Source organism: Zosterops lateralis, assembly GCF_965231275.1.
Source record: "Zosterops lateralis genome assembly, chromosome: 10".
NCBI classification, from domain to species: Eukaryota; Metazoa; Chordata; class Aves; order Passeriformes; family Zosteropidae; genus Zosterops; species Zosterops lateralis.
The window spans coordinates 12,317,339-12,344,355 of record NC_139770.1 but is presented as its reverse complement, the minus strand read 5'-3'; the positions used below and the strand labels follow the sequence as shown (position 1 = coordinate 12,344,355).

The following is a 27,017-nucleotide window of genomic DNA, read 5'->3' as shown; positions in this document are numbered from 1 at the left end:
TCTGATGCAATTCTGAGACAGGTCCTGTGAGCACTTCTCTGAACACAAGGTGGGCTCAGTCCTACCCTCAGTACCTCCAGTGCAGAAAGGTGACACTCTGGCTATTGGAAGGGAAGGAAAGCTTAACCTGTACAGCCACACACCTGCCCTGGGACAGCAAATCTGATATTCCCAAGCATACAAAAAGTTTTGCATACAAAACTTGGCTGTGAGATGCCTCTATGAGGGTGGCAATACAGGCAGGCCAGCAAGAAGGAGAGAGAAGGGAAAGCTCATTTTAGGGTGATCAGCTCCTTAAAAAAAAAAAAAAAAAAAGTCCCATTGCCCCCAGCTTTATCAGTACACCCTGCAGAGAGATATCCCAGGCACATACCACTACTCCCTTCCCAGGATATATTTTCAGATCAGGTGAATATGTTTCTTCACCAGGAGCAAAGCTGGGGAGTCAAACCCCAGCAGGTTTAATCCATCTGGTGTCACTCTCCCCAGCACCTGGATATAGTCAAGCACCTGGCTGATCCAGACAAAATCCAACAAGCTTTTGCAGCAGGATTTGGACGGAAACCCCAGTGGATCCTGGCACATCTTAAAGCTTTCCGCTCTGAGTTAGGACTTGTTAAGAAGGGCCATGCAAGCTGTAACCTGAGACTGCTGCTCGCCACTATCTATGGCTTGCATCTTGCCTGGAAACGGGGCATCCCCAAGTCACAGGGGTCAGCTGCAGCTCATGATTAGAGTCCTTGCAGCCCCACATCACTCCCTCGACCACGTGTTTTCCATGTAACAGCAGAGGAAATGCCCAACTCTATCAAAACCACATGCAAAGCATTAATCATCAAGCAGAGCTTGGCTGGTTCTCAGGGTCGGGAACAGCTCTATGCTTTTAAGTCCAGGTGGAGGTGGTGCCCAGCGCCTGCTGCAGCGCGTCAGCCAGGAGACAGGAGCACTCGCGTCAGGCTTGTCCTGTGGAGCCACTGCTTTTGTAACACGAGAAGCTGGCAGGCACCGCTCTCTCAATCAACTGACTGGAGTCACTTGCAATTTACACTACAGCCTGGGAAGCACGCTCCTCTGGGTCCAGGGCAGGAGGCTCACCCGGGCAGCTCAGTGTCTTGCTTTACCACGGCTACACCAACTCCTTCAGCCCGAGGTGCCAGAACAGAGCAGAGGTGCCTCCCACAGCACATTCACCAGCTCTGCAAATACAAGCTCCTTTTAACAACTCTGATTAATTGAGCTGCTCCCAAAGAAGCAATAATTACATCTGCCCCAGGGCAGGGAGAGGGGCCAGGTGATTTCACAAGACAGAGGGGACACAGGGTCTGAGTGACAGCTCCAGCCTGGCAAGCAGGACAAGGCAGCCCTGGAGCAGCAAGATCCACAGGCAGCCAGGAACTGGGCTCCCTCCTATGTACACATGCCACAGCTCAAATTTTCTCCAAAGGCCTTCCAAAATGGAAGGGAAACTTTTATTTTAAGCATTCAAAAAAAAAAAAAAAATTCCCAACCAAAAAACAAACCCCCAATCTTTGGTGTCACATAAGGAAAGGGAGGAAAGGAAGAAGAAAGATCTCGTGTAAAACACGAAACACTGTCAAGGGAGTGCTATGGTACAAAGGCACAATCCAATATGAACATATAAACTATATACAGCCGTGCCAGCAGCACGGGGTGCGGTGCCAAGTCCAGTCCGGTGCCCGCCACCCTCACCAGGGTCTCCAGACCGAGTCGGCTGTGCCGGGTGGCGGGCCTGGCGGCGAGGCAGCAGTGGCAGCTGTGGGTGGGCCACCATACAGAGGCAGCACAGCTCCACCAGGAGCAAAGGCAGTGCTGGGAATGAGGAAGGCAAACTGCCCATCAGAGGCCGGCAGCAGCTGGAAGCCGCCGTACACCTTGGCTGCATCGGCACCTGGCTTGCAGGGCATGCCCGGGAGCGGCCCCACGCCACTGCCTGGAGGAACCAGGGGTGGCCCAAAGGCCGCGGCCGGTGGCAACGGGGGCGGCGGGGGGGGCGCAGGGTAGTTCATGGTGTTGATCTGAGTCATGCAGCTGGCCAGGTGGCCCAGGAGCCGGGTGCGGACCTCGGTGTTGACGCCCTCGCAGGTGGAGAGGAACCGCGTCACCTCGTTCATGCACTCGCTGAAGCCGGCCCGGTACTTGCCCAGTACTGTGGGGTCTGTGCTCAGGGCAGCTGTGGGAGGAGAGAGGCACACAGCAGTCAGCAGGCTGCGCGGCCCACCAGCATTGCATCCCACAGCCCTTCTGAGCTAGGAATCCACATGGGGAAAGCAGCCCCTCTAGCAGTATGTCTTGTGTTCCCATGTACTAAGAATTTGGATGGAGAGCACAGCCTCTCTGCTACCAAGTCCACCAGCACCAGGGACCCAGGTGGGGAATGGGCAAGTCCCAAGAATTTCCTTATGTCCCTATATACCAGGGACCCAGGTTGGAGACACAGTCTCTCCAGTAGCTCTTGTGCCTCTCACACCCCCAAAACAGATCCATGTGCAGAGCACAGCTCTGCTAGCACAGGGGACTCAACCTAGGACCGAAGTCCTCCCAGTGCCCTCCAGTACCAGAAATGCACAAACAACAAAATGACCTTCCCAGCATCTCCTTATTGGGGATACTACTAGCAGACAGCATGATGCCCCTCACCACCCCCCAGCAGTAGAGATGGAGCACTCCATGACTCTCCCACACACAGGACTCAGGTGCAGAGCCACAGGCAGCAGGAATACAGGTTCAGAACAGCACCCTCCCTCCATCACTCCCCGGGGATGCAGGTGCAGAGCCTGGTGCTCCTGCTACCCCTCTGCACCGAGCAGGCAGGCAGTGTGTGATGCCCCCAGTCTGCAGGCAGAGCCACCCCAGCTCCTTCTCTCCGTTCCCCCTCGGGACTCACCGGTCATCTGGGCTCGCTGGAGGCTCCGCAGGTGCTTGACGGTCATCTCCAGAATGTCGGCCTTCTCCAGCTTGGAATGCCGGGAGCTCTGCGGGAACAGGCGGGGCTCAGACCGGCCCGGCAGCCCCGTGTGCCCCCGCGCCCCCCGCCCCGACCCCCCGGCGCTTACATCCTTCTTCAGCGCGTCCAGGATAAGCGTCTTCAGCTGCCCTAGGCTCTCGTTAATGCGCGCTCGCCGCCGCTTCTCCATGATCGGCTTGGAGGACTGCAAGAGAGGCGACAGTCAGCGTCTGCCGCGGCTCCGCACGGCGCTGCCCGTTCCGCCCCATCCCGGCCCGGCCCGGCCGCCCTTACCTTGCGGTGCTCCGCCGCCGTCTTCGGCTTGTCGGGCGTCGCATTGACGCTGGCGGGGGTGGCGGCCACCGGCGAGGCGCTGCTCTTCTCCATCAGGTCGGCCGGCATGGTTCGCCGCCGGGGAGAGGCGCGGCGGCGGCGGCAGTGTGGTGTGGGGGCCGGGCCGGGCCGTGAGGGAGCGCTCGGGGCGGCGGCGGCGGGGCCGGTGGGGCGCGGGTGCCGCGCGCCCTTGGCCGCCCCTACTTATATAGCGCGCGCCGCACGCGCGCGGCTCGTGTGAAACGTCCCCCGCCGCCGTTCCCACACTCGCGCCCAGCCAATGGGCGCCGCCCGCACGCGGCCCCGCTCGTGGACGGCGCCCGCCCATTGGCTGCGCGCCGCGCGGCGGCCGCCGGCCAATGGCGCGGGGCGGGCGGCCGCGGTTTAACCCCTTGGGCACCGCCCGTGGCGGCGGGGAGGGGGGGGGGGGGGGGAGGGTGGCCGCGGGGAGCGCCGCGCTAATTACCGGGTTAATTGGCGCCCGTGGCAGGCGCGGCCCCGCCCGCTCCCCTCGGGGACCGCCGGCCCCGGGGCGGGCTGCGCCGTGGGGGGCCGCGGCCCTCCGGGGTGATGGCCGGGACGCGGCGGGCCGGGCTCAGCTGCGGTGGCCGGAGCGCAGCTACTGTGAGCGGGGGCTGCGGCCAACCGCGGGGCGCGCCGCGGTCACCGCCTCCTCCCGCCGTGCCCGCAGCATTGCCCACATCTCCCCAGGGCAACCCAGGTCTCCCCACAGCAGAGCGGGGCTCCCCCCGGCCGCCCCGGTGTCCCCAGCCCGCCCGGGCACTGCCACGTGGTGCTGCCCCTGCCCCCGCAGGTGTGCCCGGGGCCGGGCCGGTGCCGGGGCTGGGCAGGGCCGGTGCCCGGGGATGGGCCGGTGCCCTGAGGGGCGCGGGGCTGGGCCGGGCCGGTGCCCGGGGATGGGCCGGTGCCCTGAGGGGCGCGGGGCTGGGCAAGGCTGGTACCCGGGGCTGGGCCGGTGCCCGGGGCTGGGCCGGGCCGGTGCCCGTGGCAGGGCACACTCGGGGCCGGGGCGGTCCCCCCGTGGTTCTGTGCCCGGCCCTCACGCCAGGCCGGGCTGTGCTGCTCTGACATCGCGGGGCACAGGCCAGACCGCAGGGAGGGAGGTGCCTCGGCCCTGGCCCAGCCGCCCTGCTGCCACCTCCGGCTGGTTTGGACAGTTTGTGGGTTACTTTAAAAAAAAAAAAAAAAAATTGCCTGGGGACTTGAATCCTTTTTTTTTCTCCCCTCCGCTTGACTGATTTTCTCACACTCCTATTCCCATAGTCTGCCAGCTAGGCCTGAGTCATCCTGCCAAGAACTAGACCTGGCCTATTCAAAAATGTGCTCACTCGCTCTTTCTCTCTGTCTCTCTCTCTCTCTCTCTTTTTTTTTTTTTTTTTTTTTTTTTTTTTTTTTTTTTTTTTTTTTTTTGAGTATACACAGTAATGTTTTTCCACCTCCTCTTGTACCTGATCTGCACCTGTACAGGGCCAATCCCACACGTATCACCCGATCTTGCCTTTTCAGAGACCGTGAGAAAAATAAAGTTCAAGAAAGAAGAGACATGTTTGCAGATCTCACCGGTGCAAAGCCCTCGTCCCTGCAGAGGCTTGCCTGCTGAGCCTTCAGAGTTTAAAAAAAGAAAAATAAATAAAAGGGAGAGTGTCATGTTAAAAACTGCGGAAAAGTACAAATCCAGGCTTTCTTTTAGCTCCTTGATGGAGCCACAAGCCTTTTGATTAAAAAAAAAAAAAAAAAAAAAAAAAAAAGGCAATCTTCAGCGTGTAAGTTTTAACTTCAGATGAACAATATTTGATGTAAGTTTCGTTTAGGCAAACTCGAGTGAGGAAAAGAACGAGACTGCACTGGGAAGTCAGTGCTGAAAAGCACTTTCAGAGTTATCTTGGTGGGGATATTGGACACGACAAATTAGCGTGAAAACTGCAGTATGTTTTTGGAGGGCTTAAAAAGTCCTCCGCTGGATCAATATTTCTTCTCGTGCTGACATTTGCATATATTGGTGGGGAAAAAAGTTCTGACAATTACTGAGCTGGTGTTCTCCGTCCCTCCCGCGGGGGTTTGCAAAGGGCTGAGGAAATGCGGCGCTGGGCAGCCCGGTCCCTCCCGGCCGGGGTGAGAACAGGCTACAATTATGTCTGTGTTTGTGGCAGCCGAGGAGCTGCAAACCGCCTGTAATTGCCGGCAGCAGGTCGGTGTCTCTGCGGGACGGGAGCGGGGCAGGCAGCAGGCACAGCCTGTCATTAGGGGCTGCCAGCCCTCGCCCACACCGGGACCTGGGAACCGCCTGGTGCAGCTCCCCTTGCTGTGCCTGCCCACTGCAGAGCCTGCCGGGGCCTGTCGCGTCTGGGCTGGGGGGACTGGGCCTCTGAAAGCGTCTGCTTCGGTGGAGGCTGCTTAGATTTATCAGCCAGTGCTGTGCGGGGCAGTGGGAGCAGCCCTGGCGTGTCCCTGCCCTGTGTCCCCTCCGCCCGCTGCTGCTGCTGCTGCTGCTGCTGTGAAATGCCTTCGTGTGCGAGGGCTGCGGTCTCCAAGCGGAAGCACGTATACTTGTGAATTCCCCGGGGATCAGGAGAGGAAGGGGAGGATTTGCATGGAAGGATGTCTCTGGAAATGAAATGGCTGAGGCCAAGTTTAGGCTGGAAGGCGGCGGTGAAGAGGTTTTTAGCCACCGAGGGGATCTGGAACAGAACCTCTGGGCATCTCTCGCCCCGCCTTCTCTTGTGAAAGAGGTGTCAAGGGGGAGGTGAAACCCTGACACAAGGGACTGCCCCAGGGACTGGGATGTCCCTTTTCCCACCGTCCTCCCAAAATGTTTTTTGCTTTGCTCCAGCAGTCATCTTGGATTACAAATTGGGAATTGTCCAAAACAGATTTGGGAAGAACCTTTAGACAATACATTAGGGCTTTACTGACTGGCAGAACGTCTTGGAGGAAAAATGTGTTGGCAAGAAAATTTAGACTAGTCCTGGGCATGGGCCCAGGGGTGAGAAGGAATAAAATAGGATGCTGCTGCTGGTGCAGCACGCAGGAGGTGAGAAAGTGCCAGGGTTGGCCGTGCCTGCTCTCTGGTCCTTTAGGAAGCAGCCAAGATGAGCAAAATGTGCTTCTAGAGATCCAAGTGTTTTAATCTCCAAAGCTTGAAGGATCCTAGGAAATACAGAAAATAGAAACCAAGTTGCTTGTAAGAACTGTGTTGCAAGCTGGATCCCAGGAATGACGCAGCAAGCCTTTCGTCTCTGGGTCACAGGCTGAAAACCTAGCCTGGCCACAGCTCAAATTTGTCACCACCCTGAAGGTTGGAAAACAAGTGCTGGATCTCAGGGATATGTCCCTGGCACAGGTGTCTCCTGGACAGCCCTGCACACATGCCTCTGCTCACAGTTCCCGTCCCAGAAGCTGTTGTGCAATCCATACCCAACCGGCTCCCCCGGGAGGGGTGATCTCAGAAGCTTTGGGCGCAGGTTTCAGGATTTATTTTCCCTCTATAAACGTTTGCCAGGTCTTTTGAACAAGGTCACTTTCAAACTGACTTCCTGACAAAGCTCCCTAGATGAAGCAAAGCTTTCATGGACGTTTCTCCCCTACACACCAGGTCTTTGTGGTAAAGAGGGCAGCTTTTGTGCAGCAGTGTCACTGCCTGGCCCCCTCGATGGCAGGAGCAGCTCATTTTAAGGCAGCGGCTTGGTTTTATGGCAGGTCCTGCCCCGTCATTCCACTGGGAACCCATTTCCCAAAGACCTGCTGAGACCCAGGGTCCCAGCTCTGTCAGACAAGCCTCAGGGTGGGTGCTTGTGTGGCAGCTGCTCCCCAGAAGCCCAGCTCTTTCAGCTGTTTCCTGGCTGCTACTGCAGAAGAGAGGCTGAAGTATTTATCCATTTTACTCCTCACTGTGTGAGTCAGGCCGGGTGTGTTTGGGGCAGCTCTGGCCATTCTGCAGTGACACTCCCTAGTGTGGAGGGAGCATCCCGGCCTCCAGGAACTCGTGCCCTTCATTCTGTTGCCCACACAACCAGGGAGGCATCCCTGGGAATGGTGCAGGAAACTGTGGGATGAAGAGGCCAAAGCTTTGCTTGAGTAGCAAAGTGCCAGTCTGAGAAACTCCAGAGTGAGTCAGGACAAACAATGAAGAACCATTTTCATCTCCCCAGCCCATTTCAGCCCAGGCTGGAGCATGGCTCTGTGCTGAGAAAGGCTCTGGGACAAGAGCCAGGATACCTGGATCTCTCGCTAAGCTGATTCCTCTTGGCAGGCTCCTATCCTGCTGAACCAAGGAAACGCTGCCGGGGAGCTGGCGGGGAGGGCATTTTGGCAGCTGTGAAATGCCACCCATGTGGATGGGAATTCCCTTCCTGATACCCATGGCGTTACTTCAGAGGTTGCTGGTTTGGCTAGAGCAGCCACAATGTGCTAATGGGCATGAGATGGTGCAGCCCCAGCTTTCCCCTTTGTGCTTTTCCACAGCCCCAGTTCCAGCCTGGTCCTCTGCTGGCAACCAAGGCTGGGTGTTGGCAGGCATTGCAGCTGGGAACAAGCTCTGGGAACATCCCTAAATTTCCTGTGGGGCTTGGACTGGTATCTGGCACTGCTGCTACCAGCCAGAGGCTGTGAGCTGCCTTTTACACTTCTCTGAGAGATGCTCTTTTCATGCAACATCCCAGAGTTCACCAGACCACTGGTTTGCAGTCCACTGACCATGACAGGGCAGTCCCACTCCAGATACAAGAGTCAGTATCCTTGGCAAGATACAGGACCTCTAGGTAGAGGGACAGATAGCTGAGCCTGCATCCCTCTGAGAACCAGAAATAAATGCGCAGTCACTGCCACACTCCAGAGGGGAGAAGGAGCATCTCGGCTCTCATTCTCTCCCTCTGTGGTGGGAGGTGTTGGCAGTGAGAGCAGAGTTATTTATTTATTAGGATCCCACTTGTGTTGCTGCCTGAGGCTGCTGGTCTCTGTGATGGAGCTGTGGTCGCTTGCGTGCTTGCAGGCAATGGAAAGACTGCAAGCTATGAAGCAGGAGTACATATACGAAAATACTGTGAGTTTGGCAGTGTTGGGGCTGGAGAGGGCATGAGGGCTCACTGGCACAGATGTCCCTGTCCCAAACACTGAGCAGAAGGAACCCTCAAGAGAGCCAATGAAGGTGTGGGTGTGCATCAGCTCCACATCCTGAGTCCAGTGTCCAGCTGTCTTGCTGCAGCACTAGTGTGCTGAGCTGTCTGTGATCCCTGACATGCTGTGGCTGCAGGAAACCCCGCAGGCTTTTCCAGAACACGGCTTTTAAGTCAGATCAGCCCAGCAGTGCGGTTTGCAGCCCAGCTGTGCGCAGCTGGGTTGGCGCAGCCAGGGGCTGGGAAGACGTGGGCGGGAGCGTGGCGAGGTGGGAGTCTTGCCAGCCGTCCTCTGCGCAGGGAGCCTGTGGCTGGGTGCATCAGCCTGCCCTCAAATTCCCAGCACACAAGCCCTTTTCTGTGCCCTCTCTGCCCTCTTCCCCTGGCCCTGCTGGCACTTGCAGCTAAGGGCAGGTGGGAGCCTTAGATTGTGGCTCCCTGGGGACTCAACCTTCACCAACTGCAGACTCGTGAATCCCACAGGGCCAGCCCTTGGCCATAGTGTCTGTGCTCTTCTGCAGAGTGATCAATCATATTTTCCAACACAGTTCCTTCTCCTTGATATTAATCAGTCCAAGCGAGCAGCCTGGACTGATCACTGCCATTGAGCTTTCTGCTAAATTTACCAGCTGATCACCATCTCTTCTCTTCATGCCATGAATTTGCAGCAGGGAGTGTGTTGCGTAAACTTCATGTTATCCTTAGAACCCTGGCAACCGTGATGATGCAGCAAGAAAATATTTGGAACCTTTGGGAGGTGCTGCAATAGGCAGCCCTGCCTGGCGCTGGGAAGCTCTGCTGAGAGCAGTGTGGGCAGGACAGCCAGGCCAGGGGCCGTGTGCCCCGCCAAGGGTGGGGGCAGAGGTCTCAGCCTCCTTGGTCTGACCAGGTCCTGGAGTCCTTGGGACACCAGGCATTTCCCCTTAACAGATGGGATTGGTCATAACTTGCCAGCTCTTCCATTTCCATTATTCCTGTATCCTTTTATTCAAGAAAACACAGGATACTTCATGGTGCAGTGCTTTCGTACTGCAGAACGGAGCCTTTGCAGAGCCAGCGTCTTTCTTGATGTGTAAGTAGATGGACTCTGATAAATCCAGGGTGCAATGAATCATTTGTACTTGGTGCCTGATCTCCCTGCTGTCTTCAGTTTTGTTTTAGTTTGGCAGCATTATGGAGAGAATTAGCCTATCTTGCTAATATTGAAATGTGTACATAATCTGAATCCTGTATTCCTAACATCAATATTCATTATTCAAGGTGACAACAGAGCTCAAATTAGTCCTTTAGCTATATCAAGAGTATCAGGATGATCACATGTTATTTGGATTAGCCACCTCATGCAGACACATGGCTTCACACACGTGGGTGGGGCGCCAGGGCACGGTGCTAAGGTGCATGGCCAGGAGGATCCGGGGAGCTGGATCCCACCCTGCCTCCTGCCTGGGGCAGTCTTGTGCAGCCACCTGAATTGCGCCAGAGTTCAGCCGTGGCGGCAGGTGAGGTGATCCGGGACAGCGTGCCAGGGGGACACAGGGACGGTGGATTTTTGTTTGTTTTTCTGCTCAGGGCAGGCAGTGGGAGGAGGGGATTTGAAATCCTCAATTAGCACACTTTGACAGCAGTGCAAGGTGTGTGCTAGAATGGAGTGGTTTCTCCCTTATTTTTGCTTTCCCACTTGATGTGCAGCCAAAGCTCTCCATTAGCCCTTTGGCCGTTGACAGGTGTCAGCATGGGGTGGGATTTTTGGAAAACTCCTGTTCATTTTCCATTAGCTTTGCCTGGTGCACGGCTGCACATGTGCTGGTCCAGAGCTGTGTGCATGCCCTGGTGCCAGAGATCATGCTGTAGAATAATCCTCATATGGGCTAATATGAGATCTCTTGTGAGCTAGTGAAGAATTGATGTGTTACTAATTGCTGTAATAGAAAATATTATCCTTTAGAGGATGTTGCTGTTTTATATAACAAGGGGATAATTTAGCAAAGTTCAATTGCTTAAATCATGCGTTAATTGCTAAGTGTAATGAATAAATACATTTGCAAGTACAACATTTAATTTGCACAGATTCCAGAAGTCTAGACATTAAGAGGCAGATCATTATTTGATAAGTAATCTGGAATGTCGTATGAAATGACATTTATTTTCACATGATGAAATATCCTGAAATGAGATTTCAAGGTCCTTGTCCTTCCTTCCCTGCAATGAAGGGCAGTGTTGTCATCGGCTGCCTCAGAAATGTGTCCAGGCTGCCTGGGGACACAGGGGAAGGCAGGAATCCCCCAGGAGCAACACAGAGAGCACAGTAGCAAAGCTAGGTTTATGCAGTTGCAAGTTTTTAATATTACAAAATATAAAGAGAGAATATAGAGCCAAAAATGGGGGATGTCTGCAGTAGACTGGGGAGCTTCACATCAGTGCCAACTGATGGGAGCATGGCTGTGGGGCTGTGAAAAGCATAGAGAGTACCAGAAGAGGTGAGCTGGGAGTATTGGTGATGAAAGGGAGGCATTAGTGCTCCTGCCTGGGCACTGGTGAGGGCTTGTCTCAGTGTGAGGATGCAAGCAGAAGTAGAAGCAAATAAACCCAGCAAAGGGGGGTTTTGCAGCCTGCTGCTGGCCACGTGTGCTCAGTAGCTGTTGCTTGCACCACGGGAGGCTGCAGGAATCTGTGCCGGACTGTGTCCTGTTCTCCAGGGAGTGAGGAGCCCTGCCTGCTGCTGGAGCCAGGGCTGGCTGCTGCTGCCTAGAGTAAGAGGCCCTGCAAACAGAAGGCACCTGCACTTCAGTTGCTGATATTGAATAATCTTGGGCTACTGGTGCCCTTTTGCAGGCCCATATCTTTATTGGAGGCTGTTAAAGCCAAACCTCACAACAGCAATAACATGACTACAAAGCATTTCTAAGAATAAAGTACGTGGGAATAAGGGAGATACTGAGATCCCAGCCAATTTCAGTACAATACAAGTCTGAAGTACCTTATAAAGTTAACAAGTCAAATTTAAATGTATACAAGGCTCAGGAGCATACAGGAAACAGGATCGGCCAAACCTTCAAAGGCCCATCATTGTCTTTCAAAAAGTCCACTGAAAGGCTCATGCCATAAAAAAAGGTGTATTCACATGGCTGATACAGTGATAAACCTGGTGGAGAAATGCCAGCAGCCAGAGTGGGCAGGGATGCTCCCTGCAGGGATGCTACGGTGGGCCAGCCCCTTGTTACAGACTGCTTTGCCCTGCTCTCTCTTTTGCTGCACCACAATAAAAGAGGGTTCTTCTGGTGTAAATCTGGGGAGTGTTTGGCGGGTGACTGGCTCCAAGACAAGCAACCCTTGCCCCTGGCTTTACAACAGGTCATCCAGCCTCTGCAATCTTGCTGCTGGAGAGGTAAAAAAACAGCTCTCCTGCCTTGCCCAGCACTATCGTCATCACACTCCTGAGCAGCACAAGCTGCAGCCAGGAGTGCAGTACATGGTGCTGGCTTCCCTGTCCCCTGTGATATAAACACGCTGGATGCCACAGACAGGAAAGGACAAGGAAAGAACTAAGACAGACTGCTTGTGCTGCATGCCCAGGAGCTTGTCCCTGCTTTCTCAGAGCTGAAAACACCTGTGAATTAGAAGGGTCTTCTGTAGGCACCTGGAGAACAGTTTGTGAAGTGTTACAATGTGAAAACTATGCCAAAAGGTCCCAAGCCTGCTCCTGTTTAGCTTCCTTGAGTACCAGATTAAGAGCCAAATGTTCTCGTGAAATACCAGAGACCCAGAGCTCTTTCAGCCTGCCTGAGTGGTGTCAGTGTGGCGAGTTTATAATGCCTGATCTTTCCTTATCCTCTGTATTATCTGTGTTTAGCAGGCTGTATTCTGCCTTCATTATGTGCCATTGTGTTTTTTACACATTACATTTTACCCATCCATTTGAAAGCAAGAACCAGTGCCACAGGACTTACCAACCAGCCATGCTCTCTAGCAGAGCATCCAAGCAAACTGCATTGCAAACCATCCAAAGACTACAACAGAAGCAGAAAAGTCTCAGGAAAATGCCCTGCTACAAAGGCATTGGAAAATCAAGGTCATTTCATGGCTCGTTTGTGAGCAGGAAGGAAACCCACCCCAATTTGGTGCCTCTGAAGAGGCCAGCAGAAGTGGGATGCATGTTGCAGGACTTGGCGTGCAGGAATTCACGAACCATAAAGCCTTGTCAAGACTAATTTTTAAATGAAATGCAGTGTCCTAGCAAAACACATGCCTGAGACTTAAACCAAAACCAAAGTACAAAATGTGGTGTTTAAAGGCTGAGTTCCATCTCAAGTGAATAGAAGCCACATGCTTTCATCTGAGAACATTTTGGCGTGATCTGAAGTTGTGCTCATGGAGGCTGCAGTGAGAGCAGGCAGAGGAAGTCTTCATCTCCTCCTACAATCCTGAAGACAAGATCTTTCTGCATTTTCCAAGTGAAAAAGGTTTCTGACACCAACCCTATGTATGTAGGCTCCCCAGGTGTGGGATGGAGCATCCCAGGGCTGCTCAGCTGCTTGCTCCACACTATGTGCAGGCAGCAGTGAGGACACTTCCACCAGCCTGAGAACCTGGTGCAGACCTTCATCTCTCTGCCCTTGCTGCCCACAGTGGGTTTGGGACTGTGAGCTCCCAGTTACATCGCTCTGTAGCAAGTGTCCTGCAAAAGTGCCAGTATTGAGGCTTAACCTTTATTAATTGGGGAGAGGAAGAAATAATGCTGGCAAAATATTGTCAAATACTTCAAATTAATGATTAATTCTAGATGGAGTGATACTGTTTGATGTGGTCTTTGCTGGTTTAAACAGGAGAAGGGTGATTCACTCTAAAGGAATTTATAAAAACACAAGTATTTGCTCATGGACAATAAATACTGGGGCAGATAAAAAAAAGGGGGATGAAGTGTTCGGTGTTGTGATAGCAAGTCTGCTTGAGAAAACTTTTGACCTTCTCACATCTTAAATCAATGGGCTCCCCCTCCCTTGCTTTCCTCCAGGCCTGCTCTGGAGGCTGAGGGAACGGGGTACATGGGAGCACACCAGGCTTGCCCTGGGCTGTGCTGCTGGCAGGTCCCCCCTGTTTGCCTCTTGTTCCCACGGGGAGGACTGGGCACCCGCTGGCGCCTGCCAAGGGGCACAGGGCAGCATCCGACAGCAGTTTACACAATCTGTGTACACAGCCTAATCTGTCAATTTGCCTGTTGTAAAAGTAAGCCCATAAACCTGGTGCTGAAGCTGCTGTGGTTTACAGAGCTGCTCCACCTGGGAAGCTGAGATTTATGCTGTCCACTGGCGAGCGAGGCATCCCACCCCACCCTACCCCATCCCATCCCATCCCATCCCATGCCGAGCGAGGCATCCAACCCCACCCCACCCCATCCCATGCCGTCTCACCCTGTCCCCTCCCAGTGCAGACAGGCAGGTTGCCCAGGAGGGCTGGCTGCAGGCAGCAGAGAGCCCATGAACAGCCCAGTGGGAGCAGCAGCAGAAGTGCCGGCAGTGCTGTGCCTGCCCCAGGGCGTCTGAGAGCCATCGGGTGGGTACCTGAGGGAGGGAGCTTGCTATCTACCTTTCCCGTGGGAATACGATGCAACTGAGATAACCCCCGGACCTTGCTGGGACTCTGCCAGTGTCATTAAAGTGTTGACATCTGCTGATTACCCTGACATGATGCTGGTTTTATTGAGACAAGATTAGCCACTTGCACTTTGAAGGGAGGCTGGGCACACACTGTAACTGGCTGTTCCCCGTCAGGAAAGGCTTCAGAGCCTTTTCCAGTCTGGTCTTTTTTCTTGACGAAAATCTAACGGTTTATGCCCTAAAAATAACAGCATGGGAGTGAGGGCACCAAGCAGGCTTAACAAAGTCCCTGAGCTGGTGTCCAGCCTCTCCATGTCTGTTGTGGGTGAGCCAGCAGTGCAGGGTGGCCCTGGTCACGTCACCTGTCAGTGTGGGGCTGATGGAGCAGAGCTGATATCCACAGAGGGCTGAGCTCCTGCCTGCAGCCATTCCCGCAGCATCGCCTCGCAGGCTGTCAACGAGCCTTTCATCACAGCCCCTTCTGACATCAGCCTTTCCAAAACACCTGAGCTCCTTGTGGTCCCTGTGCTCATAACACTTGGAAGTGACAGCGGCTTCTGGTTCCAATTAACCCAGGGGCAGTTTGGGGACTATCTGATTGCACTGCAGTGGAGGGGAGAGGAGAAAAAGCCTTTCTGGGAAGCAGAAATTGAGTGCGTGGGTGAAGAACTTCTGAAAAAAGCAGATGGTTTCTCTCTTTCCTTTTTCCTTCTTTTCCTTGTTTTTTTTTTTTTTTTTGTTTTTTTTGGTTTTTTTTTTTTTTTTTTTTGTTTTGTTTTTTTGTTTTGTTTTTTTTTCCTGAATTCCACGAAACAGACAACCCAACAGCACATTTTTCACCATCAAAGCTTTGCTGAAGGGAATTCTCCACTGCTATTTCATTTCTTCCTTATGTTCACAGATTGTAAAGCAAACGGCCTCTGGAGAGTGTGGAGGACAGATCTGTCCTGGGGTGACAGCAGAGGACTGGCTGACATCCTTGGGGCATGACAGGCTCTCCCTGGCAGCTGGCAGCCAGGGGAAGTGAACACGCATCTCTCTTGGGATGCTGGGTGACAAACATGGCACTGCAGCTGGCAGCTGCTAGCACTGGAATCTGGGACACAGGGATTTGCCAAGGTCCATAACCTCTGCCCTGGACACCTGCACAAGGCTAACAACTGTGACCAGTTTGTGGGCTGGCCCCACTAACTGATCCTCTCCTGGGAGGAGATACACTCACAGGTCAGCAGAGGCAGGTCCCACCTGGAGCCTTCCTCCCACAGCCTTCCCACAGTCACACCACAGCCAGAGATCCCAAATATTATGTCTTCTGGAGAAACAGGGAGGGAAGAAGCCTTAATCCCATGAAATCCCTGCCCACAGTGTGCCAATCCTTTAAATTACTCTCTCTCACATGCAACATATTCAATGCCTGTTGAAAGAAAGGTGTTTAAAGGAGGAGATGTAAATGGAAAATAAGCTTGAAGGGCAGATGGGGTTGGAGGGTTCTGGCTTGTTAATCTGAGATCTGTTTATTTAAGACACCATTTTTAGAGCTAGCAATGCTAGCTGATTGCTGCCTGCTGCAATGTGTGGCAGCACTGGAGTGCTGTGGGAAGATGCTCTTTGAAAAGGAGGAGTGAAGATTCAGCACAGGGAGGGACAGGAGCAAGGATGGCAGCCAGTTGTGCATGGAGGGCTGGAGAAGGATATTAGTGGTTCTGTTCTCCTTCCACCTGTGACTTGGACACAAAAAAGGGCATTTGCTTGCAAAATGTGTTTTCCCAGCCAGGAAAGTGAGACATGCAGGCTGGTGTGGGGCCAGGAGCTCCTGCCCAGTCCACTAGCATTGGCAGGTGGCTGGACAACATGCTTGCTACACATGCACGGCTGAATCAGAGGAAGAGAACTTTAGAAGAGAATGGCAAAAGTGCTGGCAAGACAAATGGGACTGAAATGACCACTGGGACCAAGAGGAGTCTACAGCAACTCCCAGCCAGAGCAGTCACAGTCAGAAAATAACCTCACTCCTTGTTGAAACATGAGTCACATGTGAGAGGAATAAGCCAGCATGGACAGCCATCCCTTGCACTGTGTCTCTATGGCCTCAACTCACCACTGCTCACACAGGAGCACAAGCCTGCTTCTTGCCGTGCACTGGAGGAGGAGGAGGAGGCACTGGTGAGAAGCAGCCAGCCCCATGGGGGATAAATCACTGGGTAAGTGTTGTGCTTGTCACCTCTGACACCAGCTCTGTGCTTTGAAGATGTCCTTTGCCTAAGGAAAAGCTGCTTCCAGACCCAGGACAGTGAATGGCAGCGACCCTGGACTAGGATGTGGGTGCACTGAAGGGATGGTGCCACCCCACACTGTGATGCTGCTGGTAGTGCAGAGCCTCAGCACTGAGCCGTGCCATCCCCACATCCTGGGGCTCCAGAGCTGCTGACACAAACTTAGTCGATTTTGGGTGAAAGCAGGCTATATGAAGGTGCTTCAACCCCACTCCCTCCGTGTCATAGGGATGCCCAGTGAAAACAGGGATTCTTCTCTCTTTCTCCCTGCTGCACGCCAGGAACCCACCCAGCCCCCGGCCGAACCGGGAGCGGGGTCCGTGGGAAGAGGAGAGGAATGGGGCTCTCTGGCAGCCCGACAGAGCCTGGCGGGGCAGGAGCCAGCCCAGCCAGGGAGCTGCTGCTTTTCACACCCCGTCAGGCTGATGAGCGGCCCCGCTCCCCCCGGCGCCCAGCGCCTGCAAGGGTCAATTACAGCGATTACTTCAAGGAGTCAAACCGGCTGCCGGCAGCGCTGGGGAAAATCTTTGTTTCGCGTTTGGCTTTGTCAAAGGGAAGGAAAGAAGTGCCTGGGCATGCGGCGGGGGGTGAAAGAGCCTCTGCTGTACGAAGGGCAAAAGTCAGAGGGCGGCTGGGTGTTTGCGGGGGAGGAGGCTGCCCCGGGGACAGCTGCCCTGCTCTGCCAGTGCCACTGAGCAGCACTCGGGGCTTGGGCAGCCTCCAGCACACTCGGTCACTCGGGAAGGGCCCATAAACAGCCCAGCAGAGATTGCAGAGAGAAGCAAACCAGTTAGTGGTAGAGACAGCCTTTAAAAGTGAACGTGAAACCTTGGCAAGTTAAAAGTAAAGTCACAATAAAAGGAATTTAAACGACTGTGGAAGAATTTGCAAAAGGTATTAAAACCTGAAAATAAACATATTTGCATAAATGCCAGGAGCAGGAAACCAGCCAACAAGCTGGTGCAGGTTGTGAATGACAGAGGCATGAACAGAGCACCCAGGGAAGGCAAAGCCTCAGCAGAAAAGCTGAGTGGTGGCTTGAGAATGCTCAGACAGTGCCTGTCACCCTTCCTGCAGGGCTGTGCCAGGGGCCTGTCCCACAGCAGGGGCCTGCTGGAGACATCTTCCAACAAAATGAGGGGCTACAGGCGGCCCACATGTGGGACAAGGCAATGCCAGCCCAACTGGTGGTGCCCAGCCTTCCTTGCCAGCTTAGGGCAGAGCGGGGGGGGGAAGAAAACATGAGCTGCAGCCAGAGGGGCTCAGGGGATCTCATGGGCAATTTGGGAGAACTCATCTATAGCAGATCTGGGTCAATGCAGCACTAAGGGGAGACTCAACACCAGCTTGCAGGAGAAGCCATGCTTCACAAATCAGCCGGGTCACCAAACGTGGGGAGCAGAGCAATGTGCTGGTCATGGAGCAGTGACACTTCCAAAACTGTGGTGGTTTTTTTTTTTTTTTTTTTTTTTTTTTTTTTTTTTTTTTTTTTTTTTTTGGCCTTGGCACCTCTCCAAAAGGCCCTGAATGCCCAATGGACCAAAGGGACATTTGCCTTGCATGGAAGAGCAACTGGTTAAAAGACTTAAAACCAGCAAAAATAGAGCTGGCTGCTGAGCAGGAGCTCACAGTATTTAACTTCAGGCTGGTAAAATGGCACATGAAATTCAGTATTGATAAAGGCAAAACAACAACCCACAAACAAGCAGCTCTCAATAGCCATGCAAAATGCTGACTCCTTCTTCAGTGATGCTGGGAAAGAATCAGGACAGCATGCATGATGTATGATTAGGGAAAGAGGAGAGAACAACTAAATACTTTCTCTTTTGGAGTAGTATGTGCTGGGTTTTTTTTCTCAAAAAGGATGTAAGGGAAATAAATATGAAGAAAGGCCTTAAGGATGCTTGGGAATAGAGTTTGGAGGCATGGTGAGAAAAGGTCAGATGGTATGGTCACACAAGCTTGGAAAAGCTGAAGGAAGGTCATAAAGGTCCCAGAAGTCAGAGTAGGAGGTGAGGAGGTGGAGGGAAATATGGCATCAAACTGGAACAGTGAAATCATGTTGAGAATATGTCCAAAACAAGGAGGAGGAAGCCTTTGCCTTCATCAGCATTGCTCAGTTGTGAAACCCTCGGCCACAGGCTGTAGTAGCAGCTAAAAGCACAAATTGGGGAAAGCTGCACCCACTGGTGCCTGGGTCTGTCTGACACAACAACTGCAAGCAGCTGAGACAGAGCTCACCCACACCTGAGCTCCTCTGCTCCCCCAGTACCTGCCACCTTCACAGCAGGGCCTGGGGCTCCTGCTGCACTGCAGGCTGGCAATTCTTGGCCTGGGAAAAGGGTGAAGGAACCAGGATACCAGACCATAAGGCTGAGCTGAGCACACAGAGGCACTTTCTGAGATTCAAAAGGTCAGGCAGGAAGCTGTGCCTTGGTGCTTTGTTTTCCATGTGCCGCACTAGCTTTGAGCTGCCAGCCAGAAATGCTGCCCTGCCCATCACTGCTGCCTCCACTGTGCAGCACCTTCCCCCCTCCCTGACTTTTATGAGCAAGGATTGACCAAGATTTCCTCCGCCACATTGACAAATATCTTGAGTCAGGAAGAAAAAGAAGCTGAACCTGTCTCTGCATTGCACATTGGCACGATGTCATAGGATCATGCAATCAATGGTTTGGGTTGGAAGTAACCTTGAAGATCATCTAGTTCCAACTCCCCTGCCACTGGCAGGGATGCTACCCACTAGATCAGGTTGCTCAAAGCCCCATTCAGCCTGACCTTGAACATTTCCAGAGATAGGGAAGTGTTATGGGTGTCTGGATGGCAGCTGCTGGGTGCACAGCCCGGCACTCCTGCAAGGAGAGGGAGGCACCAGGGCAGCCGGACTCGTCTGTCAGGGCAACACCTGGCCTTTGGCAAGTGAGTTTTATTTGGTGCAAAGCCATTTGCTGCCTATCTGGCTGGCCAGCCCTGCTGTGAGCCTGGAGCAGTGGCAAGAGAACCCAGCATCCTCCATAGCTCCACACCAAAATCCCGGCCCCCCCAGGTCCCTTCTGGCTGTGGCGAGCAGCCTGGCCAGCGCCCGTGCCCGGCACCCCGCCACCTGCCCGGTGCTGCCATCCCGCACGCGAGGGCCGGGGGCAGGCACTGGCCGCCGGCATCGCTCGCCCTCCAGGGCGCGGGCCCGGGGTGGGATTTGTGGAGATTATGCCGGAGGAATTACAAAGGAGCAGACTTTCCCACAGACGCTTCAATCGCTGCCCTGAGAAAGTGTGTGAGCTGAGGCAGGCCGCCTGCCTCACGGTGCTTTGGGGAGCGCACAGGAACAGCACACACGGTTTTTAATAATTAAGTAACTTTAATTGTCCTGGGAAAGCAGCGCTTGCCTTGGGGCACTCTGCGCAAACTCATAATTAATGTTACCGGGAGAGATTACGGGAAGGAGAACTGAGAAATGATTCACTTTTGCTTTTTAAGCCTCTCCGTGTTAAAGCTGTATTATCCCCTGGTTTAAAGCCTCATTTAGCTGTGAAGAAAGCCAGTGTGCTCACGGGGGGAGGTGGGGGGAGGCAGGCAAAGCACCCTGACAAATTACAAACAGCCGCGCCAGGCTCCACCAGCAGCCCTGGCGGGATGGGAGCCGGCGGCCAGCACAGCTGGGAGCATCCCGGGTGTGCAGAGCAGCACCGTGCTGGGAAGCCCAGAGGAGTGAAGGATGCTCAGTGCCAGCCCAGGCCCGAGGCTGGCATGTGTGTGCAATTCCCACGTGCACCTTCTTGCTTCAGGGCTCCAAAGGCAGCTGCCAGCGCAGGAGCTGCCAGACAGTACCGAGGCAAAGACTGGGCTCTCCCAGTACCCCCAGTGCACCAGAGGGCTAAATCCTGGGAAGCCTGAATGTGGCAAAGTGAGAGCTCCTCCTTGGAGTCAGAGGGTGACAAGTCCTTTGTAAATCTGATTTATTCCAAGTAGATAAAATGGGCATTTAGCACCCTAAACCTGGCTCCACTCCTCTGCCATAACCTGCTCCCAACCCTCCAGGGACCAGTGCTTTCCTGTGGCAGCATGTCACCCGTCTTGGCTGTGCAGCAAGCAATTCTCCAGGACATGTACAGCAAGGGCAGACAAAGTCCCTGTGTTGGGACATGCCTCAAGCAAGCTGAGCCCCCCAGAGCTCCCAGCCCTCCTCCCCAGGCAGCTGCCTGCCCCTCTGGGTCTGCTGAGCAGGGGGGATTCATTCAGCTCTGCAGTAATGCTGATGCTGAGTGCCAGCACGGCCCGAGCCCCGCGGGGAGCCCAGTGGACAGGCACTGCCGGTGCTGCACAAAGAGGTGGGCAGTGAGGGAGGGATGCAAATCCTTCCCGGGGTGTGTGGCGCCTGGGATCCGTGGTGCTTGCTGGCGCGTTTCACCCACTTTAAAACCAACAACCTATTGGACTGGAGCGCCTCTTTTCTTTCTTTTTTCCTTTTCTGTTTTTTTTTTCCCTTCCGCCCAAAGCAAATCACTGGACTCACGCAGGACGCAAGGTATTTTACTCTATAGAAATCCTTTTTTCAGGCAACTATGTCAAGAATGTTTTCATACTTTGGGCTGGATGGGAAAAAAAAGGGCTTAATCCCCTGAGATGGTTATTTCTCTGAAAACAGACATGCAAATGCTGGACTTGTCAAACCTTAAAATGTTTTCTTTATTCAGGGAATTACTGCCTGCCTGCTGAGCCCGGGTAATGCTGACAGGCTAAGCCCGGGGCCTTGGCAGCAGAGCATGCAGAGTGTGGGAAAGGGCGGCTGAGGCACGCGCCAGATAAGATCATACAATAAATGATACAGCCCTCCGGAGCACACTGCCACTTTCATATGCAAACAGGCCTCCCTGTACATACACACACACACACACACACACACACACACACACACACTCTCTCTGCCGGGGCAGGAGGCAGCACCTTGCTGCACGCCCAGGCAGACGCACCTGCACACGCATGCACACGGCTGCAGGGCTGGCAGGATGCAGGGACATGTAGGACAGGTTTTGCTGAGCCCAGTGAGCATCCCAGGTTCTGGAGGAGGGGAGATCTTCCCACTGACCCGTGGTCTGGCCAAGCACGTTCCCTGATTGTCCTGTCATGCCTCAGTGGCTGCATTTTGCATCTGAGGCATGGTTGCTTGGAGGCCCTACTGGAGCCCTGTGAGGAAAGAAAAGTCCTCATCTAATAACTTGGCTAGTTCTTCCACTTCTGGGGTAAAACCTGGAAACAGGACTCAAATGGCTCAGAGGATGACCAAGATAATCCAAAATGCACAGGACTTTAGTTGCATTCTTTTAGCTGTTGTGTTGTTTTGGACCTAAGTGTTTTTTTGGTACACATGCCTGAGGCTGGGCAAAGCAGCCACATATTCTGCCCTCTGACAAGGATTCATTTCTAAAGAGAAGCAAAGACCATGACCCCATTGATGGGAGCAGCAGGACTGATGGTGCCATGCTCCTGTTGCCCATGGAGGCAGCACCAGCCTCCCCTCAGGCATCCACAGAGCCCTCACTTTGAGCCATTTTTGCTTTCTTTGCAGCGTGCAAACCTGATTGAGCCGGGAGACCTGTGGGCAGGAGGCCGGCGTGAGCCTCCCTCAAGCTCTAAGTGTGGCACCTGCACATTTATTTTAATGACGTGGTGCCTGGCAATCCGCAGCGGAGAGCCGCCGTCATGGGTCACGGTGCTGGTGGGTCACACAGCCAGCCACAGCTAATGACCCATGTGCTGGGGTAGGAACAATGTCTCTGAGCTACTGAGAGTTCAGCAAAAGCCACCGTGGGAGGGAGCTGCCACAGTAGCAGCAGCATTTGGAGCCAAAACAGGCTCCCTCAGGGAGTCAAGTGCCACCCCAGAGCAGTGCTGGCACCAGCCCAGGCCCCCATGGGCTGTTGATGGCCATGGCCACCCATTCCTGTCCCATCGTGGCAGCATGTCCTGCTCTGACACCACCACCCACTGGTGGTGGGTCCTGCTGGGACATGTTTTGCAGGGTGCATTACTAAATTAATCTCAGACAGCTCCTCCTAACCCGAGCTTAGCTTTTGACATGGTTACAGTTGTATTTTTAGGGCATGCAGGAGCCTGAGTGCGGGGGCAGGAGGCTGTTGAGCACACGAGGGGTGGCAAAATAGGTGGCCGGTGATGGATGGCTGCCCTGTGCTCCTCCAGAGCCCTGCACACCCACAAATCACAGCTCCTCACTCCTCACTGCTCTCAAGGTAGCTGGGGAAGGGGGAGAGCCACAGTGGGGGAGTCCTGGCGTCTTACTCCCGGCTTAATACGGTGCATTCACACAGATAATCTGTCAAGGAAAAAATGAGCCAACAAGCTATCTATTCTTGTCTGCGCTATTTTCCCATGTCAGAAACAGGCTGGGCTGAAAAATGTAGGTTTCCCCTTTCATCTTGCCTTTCAGAGCCCCTGAACAAGATGCCTTTCTTTGCCAGCACTCGCCGAGGAGATCTTGCCTCGAAGAGCAGAAAAAGGGGCTTTCTTTTTCTTTTTTTTTTTTTTTTTTTTTTTTTTTTTTTTTTTTTTAATATCTGTGCCCAGGCTGTGCCAGTGGCAGGGATGTAGAGTAGCTTTTATTTTCCTTGGGAAGGGAGGGTGCTGTGCTGATCTCTTCCTTGAGCTCCTGCTGTTGTTACTGTTTCCACAAAGTTGAATTAGGGGTGACAACAAATATTTCCCTTCCACATTTTGTTTTTAACATGAAAAGAAGTATCTGGGAAGGCAAAAATAACATTTCCCCAGGTGGGAGGCCCCAGTGAGCTGCTGCATCCTCCCCTCAGCTGTGTGATGCCAACACATCAGTGCTGGACACCTATCCTTTCATGAGTGCCACCATCCTGCTGTGCCTCTCCCCTCCACACTCACTGGGTCCAGCAGGAATGCATGTCCCTGCTAGCCAGGCATGCTGTGGTGGAGCCTCCTCTCCCCCCTGTCCATGGGGCAGCAGGGAGCATGAGAGGCAGGCAGAGGTTCCACACACCTCAAGTTTGCAAGGTGGTGGCAATCCTTGCCCTCCTCTGGCTGGGCACCTTTGGCTCACATGCCTTTTTTATTCAGTTGTTTTGGTCTAATAAAAGCAAGAAATGTGTTTTTATAGGCTTTGTGGTCTGTCTTTCATTAATCACATTTCTTTGCATTCTTGCTGGTTTGGAGTGACTGGCAGTGGCCACCAGCTCTCCAGCTGCGTGGGCTGTTCTGCTTGTGCTGGGGTGTGTTTGTTGATTTATGGAAGTGGTTTTCAAAAAATAATATTTGAAATGGCCAGGTAACAGCCAAGTGCAGGGAGAGGACATATCAGCAGCACTTGTATAGCACTGATCCAGCTATCTGGTTTCTTGTAAAAGCAAATAGTTTAAAGGGTCTTAGGCTGTTCTGCTTCCTTCACAATTTTGAGAATATTTTGAGAATTTTGAAAATTGTGATCTTCTTTGCTATGGTTTCCCTGACCTGGCCATCACACATGGGAAACAAATAAACCCTTTCTGAGACTCAATTAGTGGTATCATTGAAACCTACATTTTTAATTGTTTTTGTATGTAGCCTTTTGAAAGAAGAGATGGATACTCGTCCCTCCTCCCAGTGCAGAAAAATGCAGAAAAAATCAGACTCTATCCACATGACTTGGAGGAGCCTGTCCACTCCAAATATCAGTGCTAGAGACTTGGTCCTTACAGCCAACTGTGACACACAGTCTTGCTCAACCTTTTTTCCCCTCAGCTTTTCTTGGAAGTTTTCTAAAGATGAGCAGAAAAAGGAGACAAAGCTCTGAAAACAAATGCTTCTTCCCTGGAGGATGTCTAAGCAGCCCTCAGTCACTCGGCATGTTTGGTTCCTGCCACCTCTAATGAGGACAGGGGAAGGAACTCCTGCAGGGAATACTGCAGAAGAGATGGCCAAAAGCTGCAGCACCAGTGCCTGAGTGCAGGGCCAGCACCTACAGCCACCAGAGAGCTGTCGGAAGAGCTGCGGGGCCGGAGATGTGCTTCTCCACCAAAATGTTTCTAAGGCAGGGCTGCTGGAAGGAACCGCAGGGAAATAGGGATCAGACAGAGCAGGCAGCTAATTGGGAGGAGCAAAAATACATAGGTAAGATAAAAGAGAATGTTTGCATTGTCTGGAATCCCCAGGCCATCCCAGGTTTGCCTCCAGCTGTTTGGTGAAAAGCCCTTTCCAGCCTTTGAGAAGGTCATGGTTAGTCTGGAATCAAACGAAATGAGCAAGCGAAGGCGAACAGGCAGGAAGGCATGAAACCAGCTCCCTTGACTTTTGGGAGGATGGGAAACTTGTAAATTCAATTGCTTGTGGTGGTGTAGCACTCAGATTGCCACAGCTTTTGCATGACAGTACCAAGAGACCCCACCTAAGGCTGGAGCTGCTCCAGGCTCTGGAGAGAAGAACCTGTGGCCTGAATACACAAAACAGGAGTGGAAACAGGCAAGAGATGACTTTCCCACAGGCAGAGTGGGGCAGAGCTGGAGCCACCATCGCCCCAGTTAAGGCTGTGGCCACCAGCTGCCTTGCCCTGGGGCAGGCTCAGGGCTCAGCTGTGTAAACCTGTGGGGACCTGGGCAAGAGCTGGATGAGCCCAAGGAATTTTTGGGAGCTCAACATGCAACATCAGTAGGGGCCTAGCAGGGCTTTGAGACGTTACAGTCAGACAGACATCTGGGCAGTGGTGTCACTACCAGCTCACTCAAGTCTTTGTCCCTGCTGCCAGGCAGAGTACCCATAGGACATGGAACATTGCAGTCCTTCTTAAACCTCAGTCTGGGAGTCTCCCCTATGAGAGAGGAAGGGGGTGGCAGGCAAAGGGAAGGTCATCCTCAGCCTCTTCCTTCCTCCCGCCAAGTTGGGCAATGGTGGAATGCAGCAGGGACCAGGACATGCCTGTCCTTGCTTTGGGCTCCCAGAGAAAAGGGACTGAAGCCACAGGTGCTCCATGGGAATGAGCACTGCAGCCTCTGCAGGGTTGGGAAACTGATGTTATCACAAGGGAGGGTTCACCTCAGCAGGGAGGTGAGGAGCAGCCCCCCCAGCCCAGCCCCACAGCCACTGCCCCAGGCACTGTGCCAGCTCTGCGGGATGGAGGCCCCGCGGGGGCGGGCTGGGAACCACCTGGACTGCTCCAGCAGACGGGGCAATGCCAGTCACAGCACACTGTGAATCACCAGCCCCGGCCTGCAGCCAGATCCTTCACCTGGCAGGAGCTGGGTACACCTGGGTACACCTCATTTCCTAACACAAGGGCCTTTCCCTGAGCAAGGGCAGGGGCTGTACAATCTCCTGGCTGCAAGGCAGGGCTGGGAGTAACTGGACAGCTGAAACCTTGGAAGATACTTGCCTGGGCCTCCTGGGAACCTGCAAAGTGTTTCTATGGGCTTGGAAACTCAGACCCCCAGCCTTTGCCCATGTGTGGAATGAGGTTCCGGAGTCAGCACAAATTCAGAAAAAAATACCCAATGCATGTGAATAAAAGCTTATGTGAGGGAAAACATTGCCTGCAAAGAGAGCCCAGACCCTGGGCAGCTGCTCCTTCACTCTGTCCTGGGGAGCACGAGGGAAGACCCTTCCTTTCCTGCCCCAGGATCTCATCTGACACCTCTCTGGGTGCTCTGTCAGGCTGGCCCAGCACCCCCTGGTGCACTGGGACCCTACCAATCCTCTGCACCCCCTGCCTGGCTCCCTGGGCAAGCTGGCCAGCCTGCCTGGAAACTGAGCCTGCTGTTTGGCAGGAACAACTGTGCTGCTCTCCAGGCTCCAGTGCTTCCCCCAGGCACCAACCCGGCCCCATGCAGACCCCACCTGTGCCCGGGGACACGAGGGGTGCCGGGGCAGGCGGGCAGGGAGCGTGGGCTGCGGGGCACCGCGGGCTGGGCACAGCCGGGCAGACAAAGGGGAGCCAAGCCCCCAGGGGAAGGCTTGGATCAGAGCCTGTCCCAGAGTGTTAAGCTGCTCGCACAAAGCTCCTTGAGCCCAGGCTGGCTCTGCCCCCTCTGCTGCCTTCTCCCTCTGCGGGCAGGGCTGGTGCCAACGTCGGAACCTGCTAATCAGTAGCTACAGCAGCCGCAGCCTCCCTGCAGCCTCCCAGCCTCCCTTCCCTCCCTCCCGCCTTGACTGCCGGCCAAGCGCGGCCGAGCCTGCCGGCGCAGGAATGTGTGAGAGCCATGTGTCACTTCTCCAGACTGTGGGAAAGTGCTGCTCCAGTGAACTCACAGCAGCTGCCCTGCCCCAGCCCCAGCCCCGGCCCTGGCCCCGGAACAGGAGCTGGGCTGGCCGCCCTGGGACGCCGGTGCACTCCCACTCCGCTCCCCTCCGCGTGGGTCCCCTGCCAGCCCCCAGCCCTGCGGGTGACAAAGAACATCTGAGCCCCCGGCGCCTGCCACAGCCACCGCGGGTGGTGAAGGAAGGGCTGCTGACCTGGTTTTCCTTTAGAAACAGTTGTTTCCCTGCACTTTAATGTTGATTTTTTTTTTTTTTTTTTTTCCTAGATGAGGGGTGTGGGGTGCTGAGAACAGGAGTGGCCGCTCGGGGAGCCAGGAGCTGCCCCCATGCTGCACTCTCACCACCTGGCACTTGTACAAGGCTCTTCGTCTTCAAAGCCCTGGGCAGACAATGGCCCCTTTCAGGCTGCGTGGTGCCTGCAGCCGGCCAGAGCCCTGGCCGTGGTCAGCCCGCCTGG

General features: G+C 54.0%; 1 protein-coding gene across 1 annotated transcript; it reads right to left on the bottom strand.

The window, feature by feature from the left end:
- Window positions 1-1,347: 1,347 nt before the first annotated feature.
- On the bottom strand, window positions 1,348-3,367 carry HES1 (hes family bHLH transcription factor 1; the record flags this gene model as incomplete). Its single annotated transcript, XM_083868856.1, has 4 exons — window positions 1,348-2,191; window positions 2,906-2,993; window positions 3,075-3,170; window positions 3,260-3,367. 4 exons carry the CDS (start codon window positions 3,365-3,367, stop codon window positions 1,707-1,709), a joined length of 777 nt encoding a protein of 258 aa, XP_083724982.1. The 3' UTR covers window positions 1,348-1,706.
- Between the last annotated feature and the right edge of the window lie 23,650 nt (window positions 3,368-27,017).